This window comes from Carcharhinus amblyrhynchos, chromosome 15, assembly GCF_965287045.1.
Source record: "Carcharhinus amblyrhynchos chromosome 15, sCarAmb.v2.hapA, whole genome shotgun sequence".
Lineage (NCBI taxonomy): Eukaryota > Metazoa > Chordata > Chondrichthyes > Carcharhiniformes > Carcharhinidae > Carcharhinus > Carcharhinus amblyrhynchos.
The window spans coordinates 9,601,602-9,624,337 of NC_137338.1; the positions used below are offsets into that span (position 1 = coordinate 9,601,602).

General features: G+C 41.7%; 1 protein-coding gene across 1 annotated transcript in view; it reads right to left on the reverse strand.

The window, feature by feature from the left end:
• Nucleotides 1-1,308: 1,308 nt before the first annotated feature.
• cyyr1 (cysteine/tyrosine-rich 1) overlaps nucleotides 1,309-22,736 on the reverse strand; it is a 31,666-nt gene continuing 10,238 nt past the window's right edge. Inside the window, exons 3-4 of the mRNA XM_080204315.1 lie at nucleotides 12,676-12,833; nucleotides 1,309-1,445 (exon numbers count right to left, since the gene is read on the reverse strand). Coding sequence (XP_080060441.1) covers nucleotides 1,309-1,445; nucleotides 12,676-12,833 — 295 coding nt within the window. The remainder of the gene's footprint in view (nucleotides 1,446-12,675; nucleotides 12,834-22,736) is intronic.

The following is a 22,736-nucleotide window of genomic DNA, read 5'->3' on the forward strand; positions in this document are numbered from 1 at the left end:
TAAAAATAGATAGATTTGCCACAACTGTATAAGGTATTGGCGAAAGTGCACCTGGAATGGAACTTGGCTTAAGTAGGAAACAGGCAGCAGAGCTTTGAATTACCCCATGTTTATGAAGAGAAAACTATGGGGTTAATCAAGTCTGGAGGTAACGGATGGGTGAGGATTTCAGCAGCAGATGAGCTGAGTTATGAAAGGAGTTATTGCAAAAGTACAGCTACGCAGATTTAGTGCCAGAGTGGATATGTGGTCAGAAGCTGATTTAGGGTCAAATGTATCAATGTTTTAAATAGACTGATTTAGCTTCAGACTTAGCTTTAGCTAAGGAGAGGGATGGAGTCAGTACCTTATAGAATGGACTTTGTAGTGTGGATCGAAGACAATGCTTCGGTCTTCCTAGTATTTAATTGGAGGAAATTTCAGGCTATCAGCACTGCGTGCCAGACAAATATTCGGATAATTTAGGAACAGTGGAGGAGTTGAGAAAGTCGTCATAGGTAGACCTGAGTGCTACCAGCATATGTGTGATGGTGTTGCTAAGGGAAAATATGTAGATAAGAAATAGAGGGCACCAAGGATAGATCCTTGGAGACACCAGATGCAAATATGCAAGAGCAGAAAGAGAAGCTATTGCAATTGACAATCCTTAATATTCATGTTTCTCCGTCGAGGACATTTGTACTTTGTATGCAGTCCCCAGTCTGGATCAATTATAATTCCCTTTGTGTGGACACCAAAGTTTCATGGGATATTATACAGTTTCTATATGCACAGGCTTTGTTGTTATATTGGGATGATACTTCTGTTTTTCTGTAAACAGGCTCTATTTGATAATATGTTTCAATATACATAAGTCCAGTTGTTATCTTGGGATTATATTTATGCTATTCTATACACAGGTTCTATTGTTTTCCATAATTTTTTTTTGAAATGGGTCACTTCATTTTGTTTCACACACTGATCCTCAGTAGTTACTCTGCGTTATGCCGTTGGGTTCTGCCAGCTCAAAGTCTGGATGTTGATAGAGAAATTTGTAGATTCATAATTTATTGTGACATATGACTGTAGCATTAAATCTAATAATTTATCTTAAAAAAAATCCAATCTCTTTAGTTGATAGCATCGTAGGAAAGAAAATTGCCTAAAGAGCTGAGGAGACAATTATTGTCTGGGCGCAATGATAAAATAAATCAGAGGAACAATTGTGCTTTTCTTTTTTAGCTTTGGGCATAGTCCACTCTCATTTATTATGAGAGATGTAGTTACAATCAGCTTCCAACATTCCATTTAGTAATGCCAAGTGAGAATTTATTTTCTTGAGTAGCCTGGATAAGGTGGGGGTGGAGTGTACCGCAGGAAAGTTCGAGGCATTGGAGTATAAGGTGGGGGAAGATCCATAGGATAATCCATCTCATAGTCGTAGCTGTAAGGTGGAGGAGGCGGGACTGAAAAGAAAAATTGAGAAATAAATAAACTGAGGAGGCAGCATTCAAAATTTAGAGTTGACAGGAATATTAAACAAATAAAGTCGGCCTACTCTCAACCATTGTCTACAGCAAAAAATATATTAAATCATTAGATAGCACTCATTTACACATGTAACATTTTATTAAACTTTGCCAATAATAATCTGTAAAATTTTATCACACTTAAATTGAATAACTAGGGCATGTTTTTCTTGCATTCCTGATACGAGAGAATTTTATGTTGTTCACAGTTTCACAATTATCCAGATGACAAAGCAATGAAGGTCTTATAGAACTATCAGACACTCACCAAAAGTTGTGCTTATACTTGTGATCATAATGCTACCTATGTTTCTTCAAAACAAATACTAATGAAGAGTGTCTCCCCCATATAATTCTTTATCCCCTAAATTAGGAAGAAATTCCTCAGGATATTCCCTGGTGTGTAATGTTCAATGATTCAATTGTTCTATATTTAGTAATGTGACTGGAATTTTACCAGCCCACCCACAACAGAAATCAGAGTAGGCAAGGGGCGGACAATGGAAAGGTCCATTGACCTCAGGTGGGATTTTACAGTTTTGGGACAAGCAAGGCCATAAAATCCTGCCTTGTGTGTCTGTTGTTTGATCTATGCTCACTATACTTGATTACTGCTTTATAATAGACTTTGCCATTTTGCACTCATCAGGACAATCGCAAGAATACCAATGTCAGGAAAACAACAACTTAAAAGGTTGATTGGTTGGCAAGTGGACTCTGATTAGTAGAGGCCTTCATGGTGTGGAGATGCCGGTGTTGGATTGGGGTAGACACAGTAAAAATTCTCACAACACCAGGTTAAAGTCCAACAGGTTTATTTGGTAACAATAGTCACTCAGTTTCGGAGTGCTGCTCCTTCGTCAGGTAAGTGGGAGTTCTGTTCACAAACAGAGCATATGAAGACACAAACTCAATTTACAAAATAATGATTATTATAATGATTATTATGATGATTATTATAATGATCATTATTTTATAAATTGAGTTTGTGTCATTATATGTCCTGTTAGTGAACAGAACTCGTACTTACCTGATAAAGGAGCAGTACTCTGAAAGCTAGTGGCTTTTGCTACCAAATAAACCTGTTGGCCTTTAACCTGGTGTTATGAGACTTTTACTGTGGTAGCGGCATTGCTATGGAGAATTCACGAGTTAATAGAATCATAGAATCCCTACAGTGCAGAAGGAGGCCATGCCACCCATTGAACGTGCACCGACAACAATCCCACCCAGTCCATATCCTCATAACCCCACATATTTACCCTGCTAATCCCCTTGATACTGAGGGTCAATCTAGCATGGCCAATCAATCTAAACTGCACACACATCTTTGGACTGTGGGAGGAAACTGGAGCACGTGGAAGATATGGGGAGAAATACAAAATCCACACAATTACCCAAAGCTGGAGTCGAACCTGGGACCCTGGCATTGTGAGGCAGCGGTGCTAACCACTGTGCCTCAGTGCTGCCCACGTGGCTTAATGGTGACTGACAGTTAACTGCGAAGCATTGTTTAAAAATTTAAACCAGGCATTGCCCTAAAGAATGAAGCTGTGAATAGTTATCACTTATTTTGTTTCATGCAATGTGTGTACAAGTTCTTTCTGGCTGCAAAGAATAGGGCCCTATTTATTAATACATGTAGTTTCCAGTATGTGAAAATGCACTACACTGTGAGTCTGACTGACATTCTTAAATTGTTTGTCAGCATAATTTTTAGCACACTGAAGATTATTTGGCAAATGTCCAATTGCAAAATCACATCTAATTGTTGAATACTGTGGACGAGACTGAGATCTTGGTTTGAGATCTTCCTTGCCATCACCGCCCCATTCCGCCCCCCCGCCCCCGGCAACACAATCAGGTTTACGCCCAGAACCTGATTAGCATTAATTTAAACATATAGAAATCTTATTAAACGGATTTATGATGTGGAATCTGGCCCCATTGAATGCTCCCACCCATTGTCATGAATCACTACTATTTTTTGAAAACGGAAACCAGTCATGAGGACCATGCCGGGACACAGAACTGAGAACAGTCCCTGTTGATGGACATGGCTGAGCAGTCCCCTTGCACTGTTTCTTCCACCCTGGAGGTGCCAAGCTGACAGTGCCAGGTTGGCAATGCCATGGGCAAGCACTCTGCTTTATTTGTGATGGGGGGTGGGGGGGGGGCGAATATTGATGGAGGGGGCTTATGCCTGAATTGGGATGGGGAGGGCAGAGACTGTGAATGGGGGATGGACCAGGTAGGGGGGCGATGGTTGCCCCAATGCCAGCTGAGGGCGTGGGCAGTCATGTCATCTTGATGTTTTTCGTAGTGTAGGATGGGTGCCCTGATCTTTGAGTGGTGGATGGGTCCACTCTGCATGCAAGGATTGAAGTCTTCCTCTTGTCTGCTAGGTGTTCCAATGTGCATGGGGAGAAATCCTGCTGCAATCATTTTGGGAGTTAGTTAGCTCAGATGATCAGAGTGTAGTGCTAATAATGCCAAGGTTGTGGGTTTGATCCCCATACTGGCCAACGGGATAAACCTGTCTTGAAGCAGGGATTTCTTTTAGTGTCAGCTGTGGATCATATGGTGGCAAACTCACCCTGAACCACAAGGTCCTGGGTTCAAGTCTGGGTTCTAGTGTTTGAGTGCATAAAATCCAGATTGGCACTATAATCCAGTACTAAGTGAACATTGCTATGTTGGAAGTGTAGTTTTATATTATGTTAGCCTCAGCTGGATGTAAAAGATCCTATGGCGCTAGTTTGAGTTCGTCCTGTGGCCTAGTGGTATAGGTCACTGAACTGGCGAACCAAAAACCTAGAACAATGTCTGGGATTTCAGATTCAAATCCCATCAGAGTAAATGATTAAATTTGAATTCTAAAATAAACCTCCTGGATAAACTCATTGTTGTCAAGGCTCCATATTAAACTTAATAGGATCAGATTACCCTGCACCCCACAAAGTTGTGGCTCCTTCAAGCTTTGTATTGTGGGAATGCTGCTCAGGTTTCCTGGCCCATAGCCAGGATCCTTTGAGATTACAAAGGCCCATCAGCTGTGGATTCCAGCCTCACTGTGGTTTCATTGCCTTCTCATTAAAAATCTCCCCCCCACCATTATGGAGCCAAACCATACTGCCCTCTCAGCAGATTCATGCCGATGGTGCCCCCTCCACATGACCCCTGCCCCCACAAGTTGGTTTCCACCCTCCCCTAGGAAAATAGCCTTCACCCCTGCTGCCACCCCTTCCTCCTCAAGATTGTACTCTTTCCTTCACGAATCTGCACATTGACAGTGGTATCAACTGCATCCCGCACTTCTCCCCCACCAGTTCCAGCAAACCCCAGGATTGGCATTTACTCTCTGGCCTCCATGCCCCTCTCTGATGGGCACCCCTTAACCGCCTTCCCCCCACTGACCTGTGAGTAACCCCTCCAAATTCATAACCATCTTATCTGCCCACTCATCCATCCACCTGAACTCTCAGGTGCCCTCTCTTCCTTGGACTCTCACCTTTGAATTCACTGTTAAAAACCTGTTGTGAACTGTGTTGATATGACAGAGTTAGAATATACAATGGGGCGGGGAGGGGGGGGGGTTGCGGGGTGGGAAGTGGGGGGAAGTTATGGCGAGGTTCTCTGCTAATGAAATGTGAATGTATTGAAATGAGGTTCCTGACCTTCTTAGCTGGGAACCTCATTACATCACTAGTGGAGGGATGGGGAAAATGTGAAAACAGGATTTTGCTAGTAAGATTAACGTTTTTTGACTCCTTTGGCATTTTGTGCCCACAATCATCGTTTGCCTGGCTGGTATAAGAGCTGACTGAAGTGGTGGGTAATTGGACATTAAGAGGCAAACTAAATTTTTAAAATTTTATTCATTAGTACCACAAGGAGGCTTACATTAACATTGTAATGGAGTTACTGTGAAAATCTCCTAGTCGCAACACACTGGCACCTGTTCAAGTGCCAGAAGACGTAGTGGGATGAGTAATTTAAGACATTACATTTGATAACTGTATTATGGTCGGGAAGAAATGCAACTTCAGTGCCATGATTCCTAAAGCATTTCACCACTGTGGGTTTCCTCCAGGTCATTGTGGACGAAAGAATCAAATGTTATGAGCTTTATAGAGGCCAATACTGTGTAAAAATTTAAACTTCCAGCTTATAGCTAAAAAGGATAACACAACAAGATTTCATTTTAAGACTTTTACCATGGAACCATAGAAATACTACAATGCAGAAAGAGGTCATTCAGCCCATTGTATCTGCACTGGGCAAAACAGGAAAAAGAAATTAGTCGCTCATTTTAATCCTACTTTCCAACCCCCAGTCTTAGCCTTGCAGGTTACAGCACTTCAGATGTGGATCCAAATACCTTTAAAATGAGTTGAGCATTTCAGCCTCAACCCCCAACTTAGGCAGTGAGTTCCAGATCCCACCACCGTCTGGATGAGAAAAGGTTTTTCTTATGTCCTCTCTAACCCTTCTAACAATTTCCATAGATTGAGTCATAGAGATGTACATCATGGAAACAGCCCCTTTGGCCCAACTCATCTATGCTGACCAGGTTTCCTAAACTGAGCTAGTCCCATTTGCCAGCATTTGGCCCATATCCCTCTAAATCTTTCCCAACCATGTTTCTGTCCAAATGTATTTTAAATGTTGTAATTGTACCCACCCATACCACCTCGTCTGGCATCTCATTCCACAAATGCATACCCTCTATGTGAAAAGGTTGCCTCTCAGCTCCCTTTTGAATCTTTCCCCTTTCACCTTAAACCTATGCCCTTCAGTTTTGGACCCCCCTACTCTCGGGAAAAGACCTTGGCTATTCACCTGATCTATGCCCCTTATGGTTTTGTAGACTTCTATAAAATCACCCGTCATCCTCCTACAACCTAGGGAAAAAGCATATCCAGCCTCTCCTTATAATTCAAACCTTCCAATCCTGGTAACATTCCTGTAAATCTTTTTGTACCCTTTGCAGTTTAATAAAATCCTTCCCATAATTGGGTGACCAGAATTGTATGCAGTACTCCAAATATGGCTATATCAATATCTTGTAGTTGTAACATAGCATCCCAACTCCTTTACTCAATGCTCTGACCAATGAAGGCAAGTATGCCAAATGCCTTCTTCATCATCCTGTCTACATGTGACATCACTTTCAAAGAACTATGTACCTGCACCCTTACGTCTCTCTGCTCGACAACATTCCCCAAGACCCTACCATTAACTGTGTAAATCCTGCATTGTTTGTCTTATCAAAATACAACAACTCGCATTTATCTGAATTAAATCTCTTCTGCCATACCTCAGCCTACTGGCCCAGTTGATCAAGATCCTGTTGTATTCTTAGATAATCTTCTTCATTGTCCACTACATCATCAATCTTGGTACCACCTACAAACTCACTAACCATGCCTCCTATATTCTCATCCAAATCATTTATATAAATGACAAAGGTAGACCCAGCACTGATCCCTGTGGCACACCACTGGTCACAGGCCTCCAGTCTAAAAAATAACCCTCTACCACCACCCTACAAGCAAGCTAATTTTGTATTCAATTGGCTAGTTCTCCCTGGATCCCATGTGATCTAACCTTACTGACCAGCCTTCCATGCAGAACCTTGTCAAAGTCCTTGCTAAAGTCCATGTAGACAATGTCTACCACACTGCCTTCATCTATTTTCTTGGCCAACCCTCCAAAAAACTCTATCAAATTTGTAAGACAAAATTACCCATGCACAAAGCATGCCGACTATCCTTAATCAGCCCTTGCCATTCCAAGTGGACGTAGATCCTGTCTCTCAGAATCCTCTCCAACAACTAACATAAGGCTCAACGGTCTGTAGTTCCCTGGTTTTACCCTGCCACCTTTCTTGAATAAGAGCACAACATTTGCCTCCCTCCAGTCTTCCGGCACCTCACCTGTGGCTGTTGATGATACAAATATCTCTGCTTAGGGGTCCCACAATTTCTTCTCTAACTTCCCACTATGTCCTGGGATGCACTTGATCAGGTCCCGTGGTAATTGACCACTGAGCTAGGGAAAATAAGTCGCTCCTGCCTACCCTATCTAGGCCCTTCATAATTTTACACATCACAACTATCCAAGCCCTCTTTATAGCTGCAATTTACAAGCCCTGGCAAAATTCTTAGTAAGTTCCTCTGCAATCACTTCAGGATAATTATGTCCTTCCTGTAATGTGGTGATCAGAACTGTAGACAAATTTCCAGTTGTGGCCTAGCCAACACTTTATACATTATCATCATTACGTCTCTGCTTTAGTGTTCACTTCTCACTTCTTGAACCCCTGTCTATATCTTCCCATTTATTGAGTGTTCCCTTGCTTTGTTTGCCCTCCCCAAGTTCATTACCTCCTTATTACCTTTTCCAAATTGAATTCCATTTGCACCTTCTCTGCCCATCCAACCAAACCACTGATATCATTCAGGAGTACACATTTATTCTCTTTACTACCACACAGCCAATTTTTGTATCAGTTTTCCAATCATGTGTCTCACATTTCCGTCTAAATCATTAATATGTACAACAAACAGCAAGAGTCCCAACACAGAGTCCTGTGGAATACCTCATTTAAGAACATAAGAAATAGGAGCAGGAGTAGGCCATCTAGCCCTTTGAGCCTGCCCCGCCATTCAATAAGATCATGGCTGATCTGTCGTGGCTCAGTTCCACATTCCCGCCCTCTCCCCATAACCCTTAATCCCCTCGCTTATCAAAAACCCATCAACCCACGTCTTAAAAATATTTAGCGAGGCAGCCTCCACCACCTCAACGGGCAGAGAATTCCAGAGATTCACCACCCTTTGAGTGAAGAAGTTCCTCCTCAACTCCAATTTTTGCTGATGACACCAAGATTGGGGGAACGGCAAATTGCTCAGAGGGTGTGGAGAGTCTGCAGAAGGATCTAGATAGACTGGGCGAATGGGCCAGGAAATGGCAAATGGAATTTAATGTTGGCAAGTGCGAGGTGGTCCGCTTTGGTAGGAATAATGGTAGGAAGGAATATTTCTTACGTGGCGAAAAACTGCAGCAGGCAACGGTTCTAAACCGCCCCCGCTTTACCTTGAGGCTGTGCCCCCTAGTCCTACTGTCCTTTCTGAGCGGGAAGAGTCTCTCCACCTCTATCCTATCCATCCCATTCATCACCTTATACATCTCAATGAGATCTCCCCTCATTCTTCTAAACTCGAACGAGTACAAGCCTAGTTTATTCAGCCTCTCCTCACAGGTCAACCTCCTCAACTCCGGTATCAGCCTAGTAAACCTCCTCTGCACTCCCTCCAAGGCCAAAATATTCTTGCGTAAGTGCGGTGACCAAAACTGCACACAGTACTCCAGCTGCGGCCTCACCAATGCCCTATACAGCTGCAGCAAGACCTCCCTACTTTTATATTCAATCCCCCTCGCTATGAAGGCCAGCATCCCATTCACCTTCCTGACCACCTGCTGCACCTGCAGGCTGGGTTTTTGCGACTCATGCACAAGGACCCCGAGGTCCCTCTGCACCGTCGCATGCTGCAGTTTTTCGCCACGTAAGAAATAGTCCTTCCTACCATTATTCCTACCAAAGTGGACCACCTCGCACTTGCCAACACTAAATTCCATTTGCCATTTCCTGGCCCATTCGCCCAGTCTATCTAGATCCTTCTGCAGACTCTCCACACCCTCTGCGCAATTTGCCGTTCCCCCAATCTTGGTGTCATCAGCAAATTTCGACACCATTTCTTTCAGAACCCTCGGATGCATTCAATCTGGTCCTGGGGACTTGTCCACAATCAGTCCCTCCAGTCTATCGAGCACCACCTCTCTAGTAACAACAATGTCATTGAGACGCTCCAGTCCTACCACCTTTCCATCGCTAACACCCGGCAAATTATTCACGTCTTCCTCCGTGAAGACCGAAACAAAAAAGTTATTCAAGACCTCAGCCATTTCCCCATCCCCTACCACTAAGTCCCCCCTCTCAATTTGTGAAAATATTCATCGACCATTACCCTTTGTTTTCTGTCATTGAGCTAATTTTGTATCCAACCTGCCACCTTCTCCTGTATCCCACGAGATCTTTATTTTTCTGTCTTGTTTGCCATGTGTGACATTGTCAAATACCTTACTGAAATCCATGTAGAAAACATCCATTTGTTGTTTCTCAAAAAATTCTATTCACTTAGTAAGACACGATCTTCCTTTATCAAAAGCATGCTGAATATTCCTGATCAATCCATGCCTTTTTAAATGACAATTCATCTTGTGTCTCAGGATTGTTTCCAGTAATTTACCCATCACTGAAGACAGACTACAATTTTCTGGCCTGTCTGTCGCACACTTTTTAAATAGTAGTACAACATTCATAGACCCCAGTCCTCCGGGATGTTGTCCATGTCTAGCAAGGATTGGAAAATGTTCATCAGAGCATCCTCCGTCATTTTTTTCAACAACCTGGTATAAAGTTCATCTGGACCTGGCAATTCATCCACCTTTCGAAAATGCCAGTCCTTCCATACTTCCTCTCTCACTATGCTTATTGTACCTAATATTTGGCACTCCTCATTTTTAACTAGAATGTCTACATCATCTCTCTTCTTAGTGAAGACAAAGTACTTGTTGAGAGCCCTGCATGCATCTTCTCTATCAACCGGCAAGATATCATATACATCTCTGACACGCCCTAACTTTTCCTTAGTTATTCTTATGTTCTTTATGTATTGGTAAAACATCTTATAATTTTCTTTGAGTTTACCTGGCAATATTTTTTCATATCTTCTCTTTGCTTTTCTAATTTCCATTTTGACCCACCCTGTACTTTCTATACTCCTCTTAGCTTTCTACAGTAAAATCTTTTGTTGGCAATATATGGATTTTTTTCTGATTGGCAGTCAGTGATGGGTGAGGTGCCACAGGGATCTGTGCTAGGACCCCAATGTTCATATTATATATTAATAATTTGGAAGAGGGAACTGAATGTATTATCTCCAAATTTGCAGATAATACAAAGTTGGGTGGAAGGCTGAGCTGTGAGGAGGATGCAGAGATGCTTAAGCATGATTTGGACAGGCTGAGTGTGATGGCATTTGCATGGCAGATGCAATATAATGTGGGTAAATGTGAGGTTATCCACTTTGGTAGCAATAATAGGAAGATTATTACTTGAATGTGTGTAAATTGGGAGAGGTGGATACTCAACGAGACATTGGAGTCCTCATGTATCAGTCACTAAAAGTAAGCACGCAGGTACAGCAGGTAGTAATTAAGACAAATGGTATGTTGGCCTTCATAGCGAGAGAATTTGAGTTTAGGAATAGGGATGTTTTGCTGCAATTGTATAAGGCATTGGTGAGGCCACACCTGGAGTATTATGTGCAGTTTTGGTGTCCTTATCTGAAGAAGGATTTCTTTGTAATAGAGGGAGTACAGCAAAGGTTTGCCAGGCTGATTCCTGGGACGGCAGGTCTGTCATATGAGGAGCAACTAAGTCAGGATTACATTCACTGAAGCTTAGAGGAGTGAGGGGGATCTCATAGAAACTTATAAAATTCTAACATGGTTAGATTCCTAGATAGCCTAGATTCAGAAAGAATGTTCCCAGAAGTCCAGGTCTAGGGGTCATTGTTTGAGGATAAGGGGTAAACCTTTGAGGACTGAGGTGAGGAGAACTTTCTTCACCCAGATGGTAGTGAATGTGTGGAATTCACTACCACTGAATGTAGTTGAGGCCAAAACGTTGTCTGATGTCAAGTAGAAATTAGATATAGCTCTTGGGGCTCAAGGGATCAAGAGATATGGGAGGAAAGAGGATCAGAATATTGAATTCAATGATCAGCCATGATCAAAATGAATGGCAGAACAGGCTTGGAGGGCCAAATGGCCTAACCAGCTTCTAGTTTCCATGTTCTATGCGACTACCATAAGCTTTCTTTTCTGCTTTTTCTTGGCCTGTAACAAATTAATAAAAACACTATTAAATAAACTATTTTTGTGGCAACTTATACATTAACCTAGAGAAAAATACATTCATCTTTTATACTGAACAAATATTGTGCTCTCCACAGAACGACAGTCCTTACAGCAAACAGTCTATGGTTGCTTATCATCGGTTCATGTTTCCCTATTCCATCAAGTAATAACTTAAAAAGACTGTTTCAGGTACTTCTCTCAGTTTTTGGAGAGTTTCCTAAATTCACTGGTAGCAGTGAATCTGTTGAATGATCCTTGCCTCTAGGTCCACCAGGACAAATCTCTCCAAATCCTTAGATGGCTGTGGGATTCATCTCTAACGAGACACTATCTCCTTGCCATATATTTCTTGTGCTAGTTCACAAAGCCAAGCAGCCTCTTTTTTCTGTTGATTATATGAAACTGCTGTCTGTCTGTGAAATTCATTGATTTGTAGGGAAACCTGTAGCCTGATCTCAATTTCTTTTTCTGCACTTCTCCATGGCACTATGAAACACATTTGTCTTGCATCCAGTTGAAAAGGCTGATTAGCTATTCTTGACCCCAGCTTGCTTTCATCTTAGAAGTAAATGAACAGTGTAAAGCACAACTGTTTATGATCAAACATTCTTAACAGCTTTCTGGGACTTTTGTGAGACTCATTTTTCATTGCTAACACACAGGCCACTGCCATTGGCCTCAAGCATAAATACCTCACACTTTCTTCTCAGTAAAAGAATCTAAAGTTTTCCTTTGTTCTCTATCAATCAAACAATCCAGGCTTATTGTCAGGCAGAGTTCAGAAGAGGTCATATGACTCCTTTCATCCCTTTGTTTTACCTTAAATCAAAGACATAATTCCAAACATAACAATCTTATTACGCTCATAATTAGAACAAGTGATTGATTACCATGGTTAGCTAATACACCCATTTCTGTTGTATCACATGACTATTGGGATGCTAGAAGGCATGTCAATAAACTTGTTTTATTTTTAGCTAGTAATTATTAAATTCCAAAAAGAAAAGGATAGGTTAAGAGAGTTCAACAGTAAAGGGAATGGACCTTCAATATAAAGAGATGGATTAATGGAGAGAGAGGCAGTGACCCGAAAAAGTTAAATTGATAAAATGAGTGCTCAAGCTCAATAAATGACTATTCATGCCAAACTCCGCTTGCGGATGCTTTTGCTTCTTACCAGTGAATCGACTGACAGTATTGATCTGAGATGTCTGCATCACACCCACACGTGTGCTCCCACTGTTTTTGATACACATGCAGATACAAATGGCTATTCCAGCAACCACTCCCATGAGAAAGACAATCCCAAATACGACACCTGCTATTGCTGTGCCTCTGTAAAAGAAAGAATAGTTACTGCATATTGGAGATGCCATTGTGAAGGTAATTGCATCATTAAATATCAAACTGTTACAATTTCAACAAAAATATTGGTTAGTATTTTGGTTATAATACAATTTTAAAATTTGCCCAGCTTGTTAAAATTCATTTAAAATCTCCATTAACAGTTGAGTGGGATAATGCATTGTGAATATTAAACTATATGCAACCAGAAGATTTCAGGTTTAGTTACTAATTTGTGCCAAATTAGTTGATGTCAGCTGGGACTGTACCAGAAGTACTTAATTAATTACAGTAGATCTTCATTAAAAGTTATTTGAGTTCCTGAAAATCGCGATTTTAAATGAAATAACTTGATGTGAATCATAAATTGAAATCAATGTTACAGCTGGAGTTAGATTCCTTTGGACATTTCTTGCACAGAAAAAGCAACGTAGGAGTTGAAATACTATACTGTAAATGTGCAGCAATCTGCATTCCTAGTTTTCAAAAACAAAATAAATCACCGAATATAACACAAGTGCCGTGTATATTGAAATTAGATAATGCTAAATCACCCAAACAAGCCTCGAGTAGCACAGCTTCTGTCTCATCCACAACACTCCTGGAAATCAGCTCAATTTTGCTTGCTTTCCCACCCTGTCCTTCTCCTTCCCCACACTTTCTCCCTCTTTATTTATTTATTAGTGTCACAAGTAGACTTACATTAACATTACAATTAAGTTACTGTGAAAATCCCCTAGTCGCCACACTCTGGCACCTGTTCGAGTTACACTGAAGGAGAATTTAGCATGGCCAATGCACCTAACCAGCACGTCTTTTGGATTGTGAGAGGAAACCAGAGCGTCCGGAGGGAACCCACGCAGACACGGGGAGAACTTGCAGACACTGCACAAAGAGTAACCCAATCCAGGAATTGAACTCAGGTCTCTGGTGCTGTGGGGCAGCAGTACTAACCACTGGGCTACTGAATCATTCTGTCCGTCTTCTATTCTCTCTCACTATCTCTGACCTTTCCCACTCACTCTCCTTTCCTACCATGACTCTCTCTTGCTCTCCTTTCCCACTCTGTCTCTCTCTAATTTGTCAGGTTGTCTCTTCTCCTTTCCCATTCTCTCTCTCTCTCTCTCTCTCTCTCTTGCTTTCTGTCTCCCTCTTGTGTTGTGATGCTAGAGCTGCAATCTTGTTCACCAGAGGCACACAATTAAATTTAAATGTCTCTTTCCCCTCCCAACTCCAAACTTGCCATGGGAAGGGCATTATATATCTGCCACTCTACCACTTTAACACTTGCTGGTTTCCTAATCCTAATCGTCTCCAAAAAAGACAATCCTACTTCCTGTCACTCAAACAACTTTAAATCCATGCTGCCACTGTAACTTTTATTCCATGGGCTTCAACTTTGCTGGCAAGTCCATTAACAAAATTTTCCAAATATATATATTTTTTACATTAATGCAACATGGTTGTTGATAGCTGGCCAACATTTATTGCCCATCCCTAGTTGCCCTTGAGAAGGTGGTGGTGAGCTGCCTTCTTGAATTGCTGCAATCCATGTTTTGTAGGTTGATCCACAATGATGTTAGGGAGGGGATTCCAGGATTTTGACCCAGCAACTGTGGAGGAATGGCAATATATTTCCAAAGCAAGATGGTGAGTGACTTGGAGGGGAACTTGAAGGTGATGGTGTTCCCAAGTATCTGCTTCTCTTGTCCTCCTAGTTGGAAACGGCATGGATTTGGAAGGTGCCGTCTAAGGATCTTTGGTGAATTGCTGCAGTGCATCTTGTAGATGGTACACATTGTTGCCCTGAGTGTCAGTGGTGGAGGGATTGAATGTTTCTAGATTTGGTGCCAGTCAAGTGAGCTGCTTTGTCCTGGAAGGTGTCAAGCTTCTTGAGTGTTGTTGGTGCTGCACCCATCCAGGCAAGTGGGGAGTACTCCATCACACTCCTGACTTGTGACTTGTAGATGATAGATAGGCTTTGGAGAGTCAGGAGGTGAGTTAATCGCCGCAGTATTCCTAGCCTGACATGCTCCTGTAGCCACTATGTTTATGTGCTGAGTTCAGTTGAGTTTCTGGGCAATGGTAACCCCAAGGATGTTGACATTGGGGGATTCAATGGTAATACCATTGAATGTCAAGGAGCGGTGGTTAGAGTGTCTCTTACTGGCGATGATCATTGCCTGGCATTTATGTGGCATGAATGTTACTTGCCATTTGTCAGCCCAAACATGGATATTCTCCTGACCTTGTTGCATTTGAACATGCACTGCTTCAGTATCTGAGGAGTCATGAATGGTGCTGAACATTGTGCAATCATTGGTGAACATCCCCACTTCTAACCTGATGACGGAGGGAGAGTCATTGATGAAGACTGTTGGACCTAGGACACTAGGTCCAATTCACCTACGACATGTCCTGTAACTGAGATGATTGACCCTCCACAATCATAACCATCTCTTATGTACCAGGTATGACTCCAACCAGTGGAGAGTTTGCCCCCTGATATCCATTGATTCCAGTTTTGCTAAACCCAGTTGGATATTTTCTAACTAAAAGTGTATCTAGAAGTTAGGGAACATATTATAAATGGTAACAAATCAAAAAGCCTTTCACTCTATCAAGTCATTGTGAATGGTAATGCATACTTATTAGAAAAATTGCATTTCAATGATATTTCTTTTAAATTCCTCCTATTTTTGTGGCATAAATGAGAATTGACTCTTGTTTTAACTCATTAATATTTATAAACTTAAAGAAATGATCAAGAAGCTAAGTTTTTATATTCTTTTTACATTAGCCCATAACTACCTGGTTCCCTGGCATTGTATTTCAATGTACCTCAATGAAGTGTTGGGAAATCCCTCTAGAACGTTCTCATGTAAAGGTTTACCCAGGAATTCCCCAGAAGTGCTAACTTCCCTTGGACAAATGCACTGGGCTGGGAACCATCTGACTGAAGAGATTTAAATTGCTAACTTTAGATCGTTTTGGCAGTTTTACCCTGATCATTACTCTGAAAGAGTATTCTGAAAGGATTAGAAGGGAAAAAAAATATTTCTAACTCCAGGGTAACTATTTAAACACCCCCGCAGACACCCACAACACTGCCCCCCGCCCCCCCCCACAAATCTCCCTTCCTGTCCAGCCCTCTTACCTTCCACGTTTTTTTATCTCCACTAACTTCCCTTCACCCTGCCATTGCTCTGCTAGCAACTGTCGGCAGCCACGTGTGCCTCGTGATCCAGCTGACACCTCATCAGAGCACTACACCTCAAGGCAATGATCATTAATTAAAGCTTACAGAAAAAGTAAGGCTTCTTTTGAGATGTGGTGTCAAAGAGCATAGTGGACAGGCAGCTTCAAGCTCTGATATTTGGCCGATGTTTATTGGAAGAATTTGAAACATCTCCTATCTGAGATATGGTCAGAGGGAAGAGAAAACCAGGTAGGTGAGTTTGTCACGCTTAGTGCTCACAGTACTTTAGTGTTGCAATAAAATATTCCAATATCTATTTATCCAACTGTCATCCCATGGGTGAAACATTTGACTAGATCAATAGCTGACCAAAAAAGTCCAAACAGATCCGACTTGGGGTCACTGTCTGTGTGGAGTTTGCACGTTCTCCATGTGACTGCATGGATTTCCTCTGGGTGCTCCGGCTTCCTCCCACATTTTGAATGATGTGCTGGTTAGGTGCATTGACCCGAACAGGCGCTGGACTGCAGGGACTAGGGGAATTTCACAGTAACTTCATTGCAATGTTAATGTAACTTTTACTTGTGACTAATAAATAAACTTTAATTATTTTCTGCATTCTCTTGTTTTCTTCTCTATGAACAGTATACTTTGTCTGTTTAGCCATGAAGTGCTGTTGTCTGTATAGTGTGTAAGAAACAATATTTTTCACTGTCTGTTAATACATGTGACAATGATGAATCACATCAAAAGACTTGACTTGGCTCAGTAGTTAGCAGTACCCTCTGGTGGCTATAATGTATAATACAGAATTAGCAACAGCTCTGCAATAAATTGCAGTTACTAATCAATTTGTGTGTTTTAACCTGGGAGTGTGGCCCCATGAAAACTGTGCAAGTCCTGAAACTGGCATTATAATATGGTTAAAAAGTCTGACAACACCAGGTTTTAGTCCAACCTATTTATTTGATAATATACTCACAAGCTTTCGGGGTTAGCCCCTTCGTCAGGTGAATGGAGAGTTCTGGCCTCAGACTGAGCATATAAAGCACAGACAGTTTAGAGATTGCTGATTAGAATGCGAATCCTTACACCTAACCTGCTGTTCAAGACCTGAAGTGGCTGATAATGTGAGTGGAAGGAGCACTGACGACTCTCTTTAAACTGTGATCAGTGCTCCTTCCACTCACATTATCAGCCACTTCAGGTCTTGAACAGCAGGTTAGGTGTAAGGATTTGCATTCTAATCAGTAATCTCTAAACTGTCTGTGCTTTATATGCTCTGTCTGAGGCCAGAACTCTCCATTCACCTGACGAAGGGGCTAACCCTGAAAGCTTGTGAGTATATTATCAAATAAATAGGTTGGACTAAAACCTGGTGTTGTCAGGCTTTTTACTGTGTTTACACCAGTCCAACGCCGGCATACCCACATCATGATTATAATATGGAACAGTAATATCTCATTAAAGTGTTTTCCAGGGCAGGTAAGCCTTGGCAGATGCAAAAAAGTTGGAGAACCCAATCTGTATGGCATCTATGAAATTGTTATGGTTTTCTTTATGGTTTAATTGGTAAACATGCTTCAGAATGTAAATTAATCTATAAAGTTCAGAAGATTCCAGGTTCAGTTCCAGATCTTCAGTGAGGACAGCAAAGCTGCTACAACTAAGGCCAATTGTAGCATCTTTGAAAATAGGCTATGTTCAGTTATTTCTCTTTATTCTTTGATGGGATAAAGAATTCACTGGTAAAGTTTGCATATATTGTTCATCCTTAATTGCCTTTGAAAATATGATGCTGAACTACTTCTAAACTGCTGCAGTCTACATGGTGTAATATAGCCATAGTGCTGTTAGGTAGGAAGTTCTGGGATTTTGATCCAGTGATGAAGGAATGGCAATACAATTTCAATTTGTGATGGTGTGTAATTTGGAGAGAACCCAGAAGATGGTGTTCCCATGCATCTTCTGAGGATGAATTGCTCTAGCCTCCAATTTCTGATTGTAACAATGATTTTTCATTCTTCAATCTTTGCCATCGGCATAAGATCACTACACTTCAGAAGTTTCTTATTTTTGTCCTCCAAATTTCTAAATATCAAACATGCTATTCATTAATTTCCAAACTTTGTTACATCAAAATTAAAATTCAATGCACATTGCCCTTCAGATTCATTCTCTTTGGCTTGTTATCATCTCATGAATACTCCTAAATTTACCCTGTTTCCTCTTCACCCAACATTTCATTAGCACATTACTCAAAATTTTCAGGAGGAAACATACTGGCTTTTCAATTGCTTATTGGAGTCAAGTAGAGATTCTCTAATACAACCCCAAAGATGTTATGTGTTGAGTAGAGTTTGTATACTTGGAAAGGAGTGAATTTGGTTAATTGGATAACCAAAGTAATTAATTATAAGGGACATATTCTGAAAGATGTAACATGTCATTATATCAGTCAAATTTCCTTTCCTTAAAGTCTATTCCTACGTTGTAAAAATCAATCTGTTTTACCCCTTATACGGTGGACAAATAACTTTGAGTAGACATTATATTAGCACAAACAATATTTATTTAAACCCACACAATCAATAATCACCCACCCAACCAACAATAAGTTATCTTACAGAAAATGCTAGAATTCAAGTACAATACAAAACCTTGACTTAACTTTGTGTGACTGACAAGTACCCAAACAGATATTGGCCTTTATCTGTGTGCTGGTCTTGGTAGTTGTCAGTGTAGTTTGGTCCTTTGGTCTGGTCTGGCATTCTAGCTGTAGCCTGTCTTTCTTTCTTCTCAGGTGTGGTGGCTCTCCTCTTACTGGCAATGTTCACCATTGTTGTAGCTCATTCAGGGGGTTAGAGAGAGAGATTCCAGCTTGTGCAGCATCCTTTATACCCCATTTGGTTTCACGCCCCTTTTTTGGCCATTGCCAATCAATCGATCAGGACTTGATCACTGATCGATAAGAGTCCAATCAGGTGCAATCACACCGATCTCTGGGTGTGTCCCTACACCTCTTTAACCTGTGATCAGTGCTCCTTCCACTCACATTGTCGGCCACTTTAAGACTTGAACAGCAGGTTAGGTATAAAGATTCGCATTCTAATCAGTAATCTGTAAACTGTCTATGCGTTATATGCTCTGTCTGAGGCCAGAACTCTCCATTCACCTGACGAAGGGACTAACCCGAAAGCTAGTGAGTGTACTATCAAATAAATCGGTTGGACTTAAACCTGGTGTTGTCAGACTTTTTACTGTGTTTACCCCAGTCCAACACTGGCATATCCACATCGTGTCCCCAGCGGCCATGCCTGTAGGTGTTGTAGGCACATAGGTCACATACCTCCCTCCTAAATAAGGATTCACGGTGCCCCTATGTCTGGCACACAACCCAGTGTGACCAGAAAGTCTCTTTCATCCTGGAGATGGCCCATATCCTGTGTATTCACTCATCAGGGTTGCAGCCTGTTTGTCTGTCTTTAAACTGCAGCCTGTCAGTTTAGTTTCTTGCCCAGTTGTCCCAGAGTGCTTTACAAAACACCATTTTAGATGGCCTGTTTGGCTACATGGGCGAATGGGCCAGGAAATGGCAAATGGAATTTAATGTTGGCAAGTGTGAGGTGGTCCACTTTGGTAGGAAGAATGGTAGGAAGGACTATTACTTACGGGGCGAAAAACTGCAGCAGGCGACGGTGCAGAGGGACCTCGGGGTCCTTGTGCATGAGTCGCAAAAACCCAGCTTGCAGGTGCAGCAGGTGGTCAGGAAGGCGAATGGGATGCTGGCCTTCATAGCGAGGGGGATTGAATATAAAAGTAGGGAGGTCTTGCTGCAGCTGTATAGGGCATTGGTGAGGCCGCAGCTGGAGTACTGTGTGCAGTTTTGGGCGCCGTACCTGCGCAAGGATATTTTGGCCCTGGAGGGAGTGCAGAGGAGGTTTATTAGGCTGATACCGGAGTTGAGGGGATTGAGCTATGAGGAGAGGCTGAATAAACTAGGCTTGTACTCGTTAGAGTTTAGAAGAATGAGGGGAGATCTCATTGAGACGTATAAGATGATGAATGGGATGGATAGGATAGAGGTGGAGAGACTCTTCCTGCTCAAAAAAGACAGTAGGACTAGGGGGCACAGCCTCAAGATAAAGGGGAGGCGGTTTAGAACGGAGTTGAGGAGGAACTTCTTCACTCAAAGGGTGGTGAATCTCTGGAATTCTCTGCCCGTTGAAGTGGTGGAGGCTGCCTCGCTAAATATTTTTAAGAAGCGGGTTGATGGGTTCTTGATAAGAGAGGGGATTAAGGGTTATGGAGAGAGGGCGGGAAAGTGGAACTGAGCCACGACAGATCAGCCATGATCTTATTGAATGGCGGGGCAGGCTCGAAGGGCTAGATGGCCTACTCCTGCTCCTATTTCTTATGTTCTTATGTACACCTAGAATGAATTGTGATCTGAAGGAACTTGCAAATGAAGACCATTAGAAATAATCTCTATAAAAATAAATCAATTTAGTCAGGAGCGTACTTATTTTTGTAAACACTGATCACATTTAGTGAGAGATACTGTTCTGCTAAATGACCCTCTTTTTTAAGGTTCATTCAAATATTTTGTTCCATTTTAATGACAGAAAATGGACAAATATATTATCCACACCAAACCCAGGACTCCTCATATAAAAGCTTTGAAAGCAGTTTCTCAAGAGTTCTATTATCATTTTACCTTGGTACACAACAATCTCTAATATAAGAGTCTTCTATTTTAGCTTTTAACTCAGTAGCCTTCCAGAATGCAGTTCAGAATATTGTAAGTGGTTCCGAAATACTTGTTTTACAAATAGGCTTATGTTAACACTGCAATTAAGTTACTGTGAAAATCCCCTAGTTGTCTCACTCTGATGCCTGTTCGGCTACATTGAGAGAGAATTGGCATGGCCAATGCACCTAACTAGCACATCTTTTGGAGTTTGGGAAGAAACCTAAGCAGCCAGAGGAAACCTACACGGACACGGAGAATGTGCAGACTCCGCACAGGCAATAACCCAAGGCAAGAATCAAAACCAGGTCCCTGGCACTGTGAGACAGCAGTGTTAATCATTGTGCCACCCCTTATGAGTTCTGTGAGAACGTAGATATTAAACTGAGCAAAGACCGAAAATAATATTGTTAAACCAATTATACTTCCTTCCCAGTGGACAATTTTCTTAGGTGTTTCACACAATAAGCAATAATAGTATAAAGTTAAAAATTAATGAGCAGAACATAAGAGCAGGGAAGGAAAAAAATGAATCATCCAATGTATGGCTTGTCCTATATCTTAATTTGCTTTTCAATGAGTGCTAATTAGAAGCTTTGTGCATCATTTCTATCACAACAAATAACAAGCCTGCCTATTTATCATCAATAAAATTCTGGATAAACTCAGCAGGTCTGGCAGCATGTGTGAAAAGAGGAACAGAGTTAATGCTCCATGTCCATATTACTTCTTCAGAACTGAAGAGGGATAGAAATGTGATGGATTATACAGCTGGAAAGGGGGGTGGAAAAGGTGGAGCAGAATAGAAGATCAGGGATAGCTCAGAGCTTAGGAGAGATTGACAAAGATGTCATGGACACAAAGGAAAAGGAGTGTTAATGGTAGCGTTAAGGACTAAAGAAGGTGATAATAGTGGTGTATAGGTAAGATAGCAGAATGTATTAACAGGGGAACCCATTATGTGTGACGGGGTGGTGGCGGGGAGAGGGGGAGGTTGCAATGGGAGAAGCAATAAAAAGGGTCAAGATGAAGGAGAGAGTTCACAGTTGAATGATTTTGAACTCAGTTTTCAATCCAGAATGCTGTGAAGAAAGGTGAGGGATTGTTCTTCCAGTTCATGTTGCGCTTCACCGAAATATTGTCATGGACCAAGGATGGACATGAGGGCATGAGAGCAAGGTGCTGAGTTGAAATGGCAAGCAACAGGAAAGTTGGGAATCATGCTTGCGGACTGCATTTAGTCTCTCCAATGTAGAGGAAATTGCATGGGAGCAACAAAGAAATCGAATTGGGACCGCATTGGGAACAGTGAATAGGAACACATGCAATCGCAGAAGGTACAACATCTACTCCACATCTCCTGCCTCCTCACTGTCCAAATAGCACTTCACTTGCATCTACTTCAATTTGGTGTACTATATTCACTGCACCCAGAATTGTTATGGGGGGTGGGGGTGCTGGGGGCGGGGGCATCAGATTCCTGAGGCATTGGGATCAGTTCTGGGGCAGGTGGGACCTTGTCAAGATGGACAGATTACACCTTAACTAGGACTAATATCCTCGCAGGGAGTTTTGAAGGTGGTAACTAGATTGTAATGGGGATTGGAACTTGAGGGGTAGCTCAAATTGGAAGGAAGTAGAAAAGTATCAGTGAAATTACAAGGCAGGCAAAAAGAAAATGAGCAACAACTAGGCTTGGAATGTAGAATAATGTTAAAAAGACAAAGTTAAGGGCACTCTATCTGAATACATTAGCAAGGGAGGATATCAGATTAGAAGAACAAAATGTGGAATCTGTTTGGGTGGAGCTGAGATACAGCAAGGGCCAGCAAATATCGTTAGGAGTTGTTTAAAGACCAACAGTAGTAGTAGTGTGGGACATGGTATTAATCAGAAGATCAAACAAGCGTCAAAGAAGCATGTAGAATGAATAACAGCATTTATG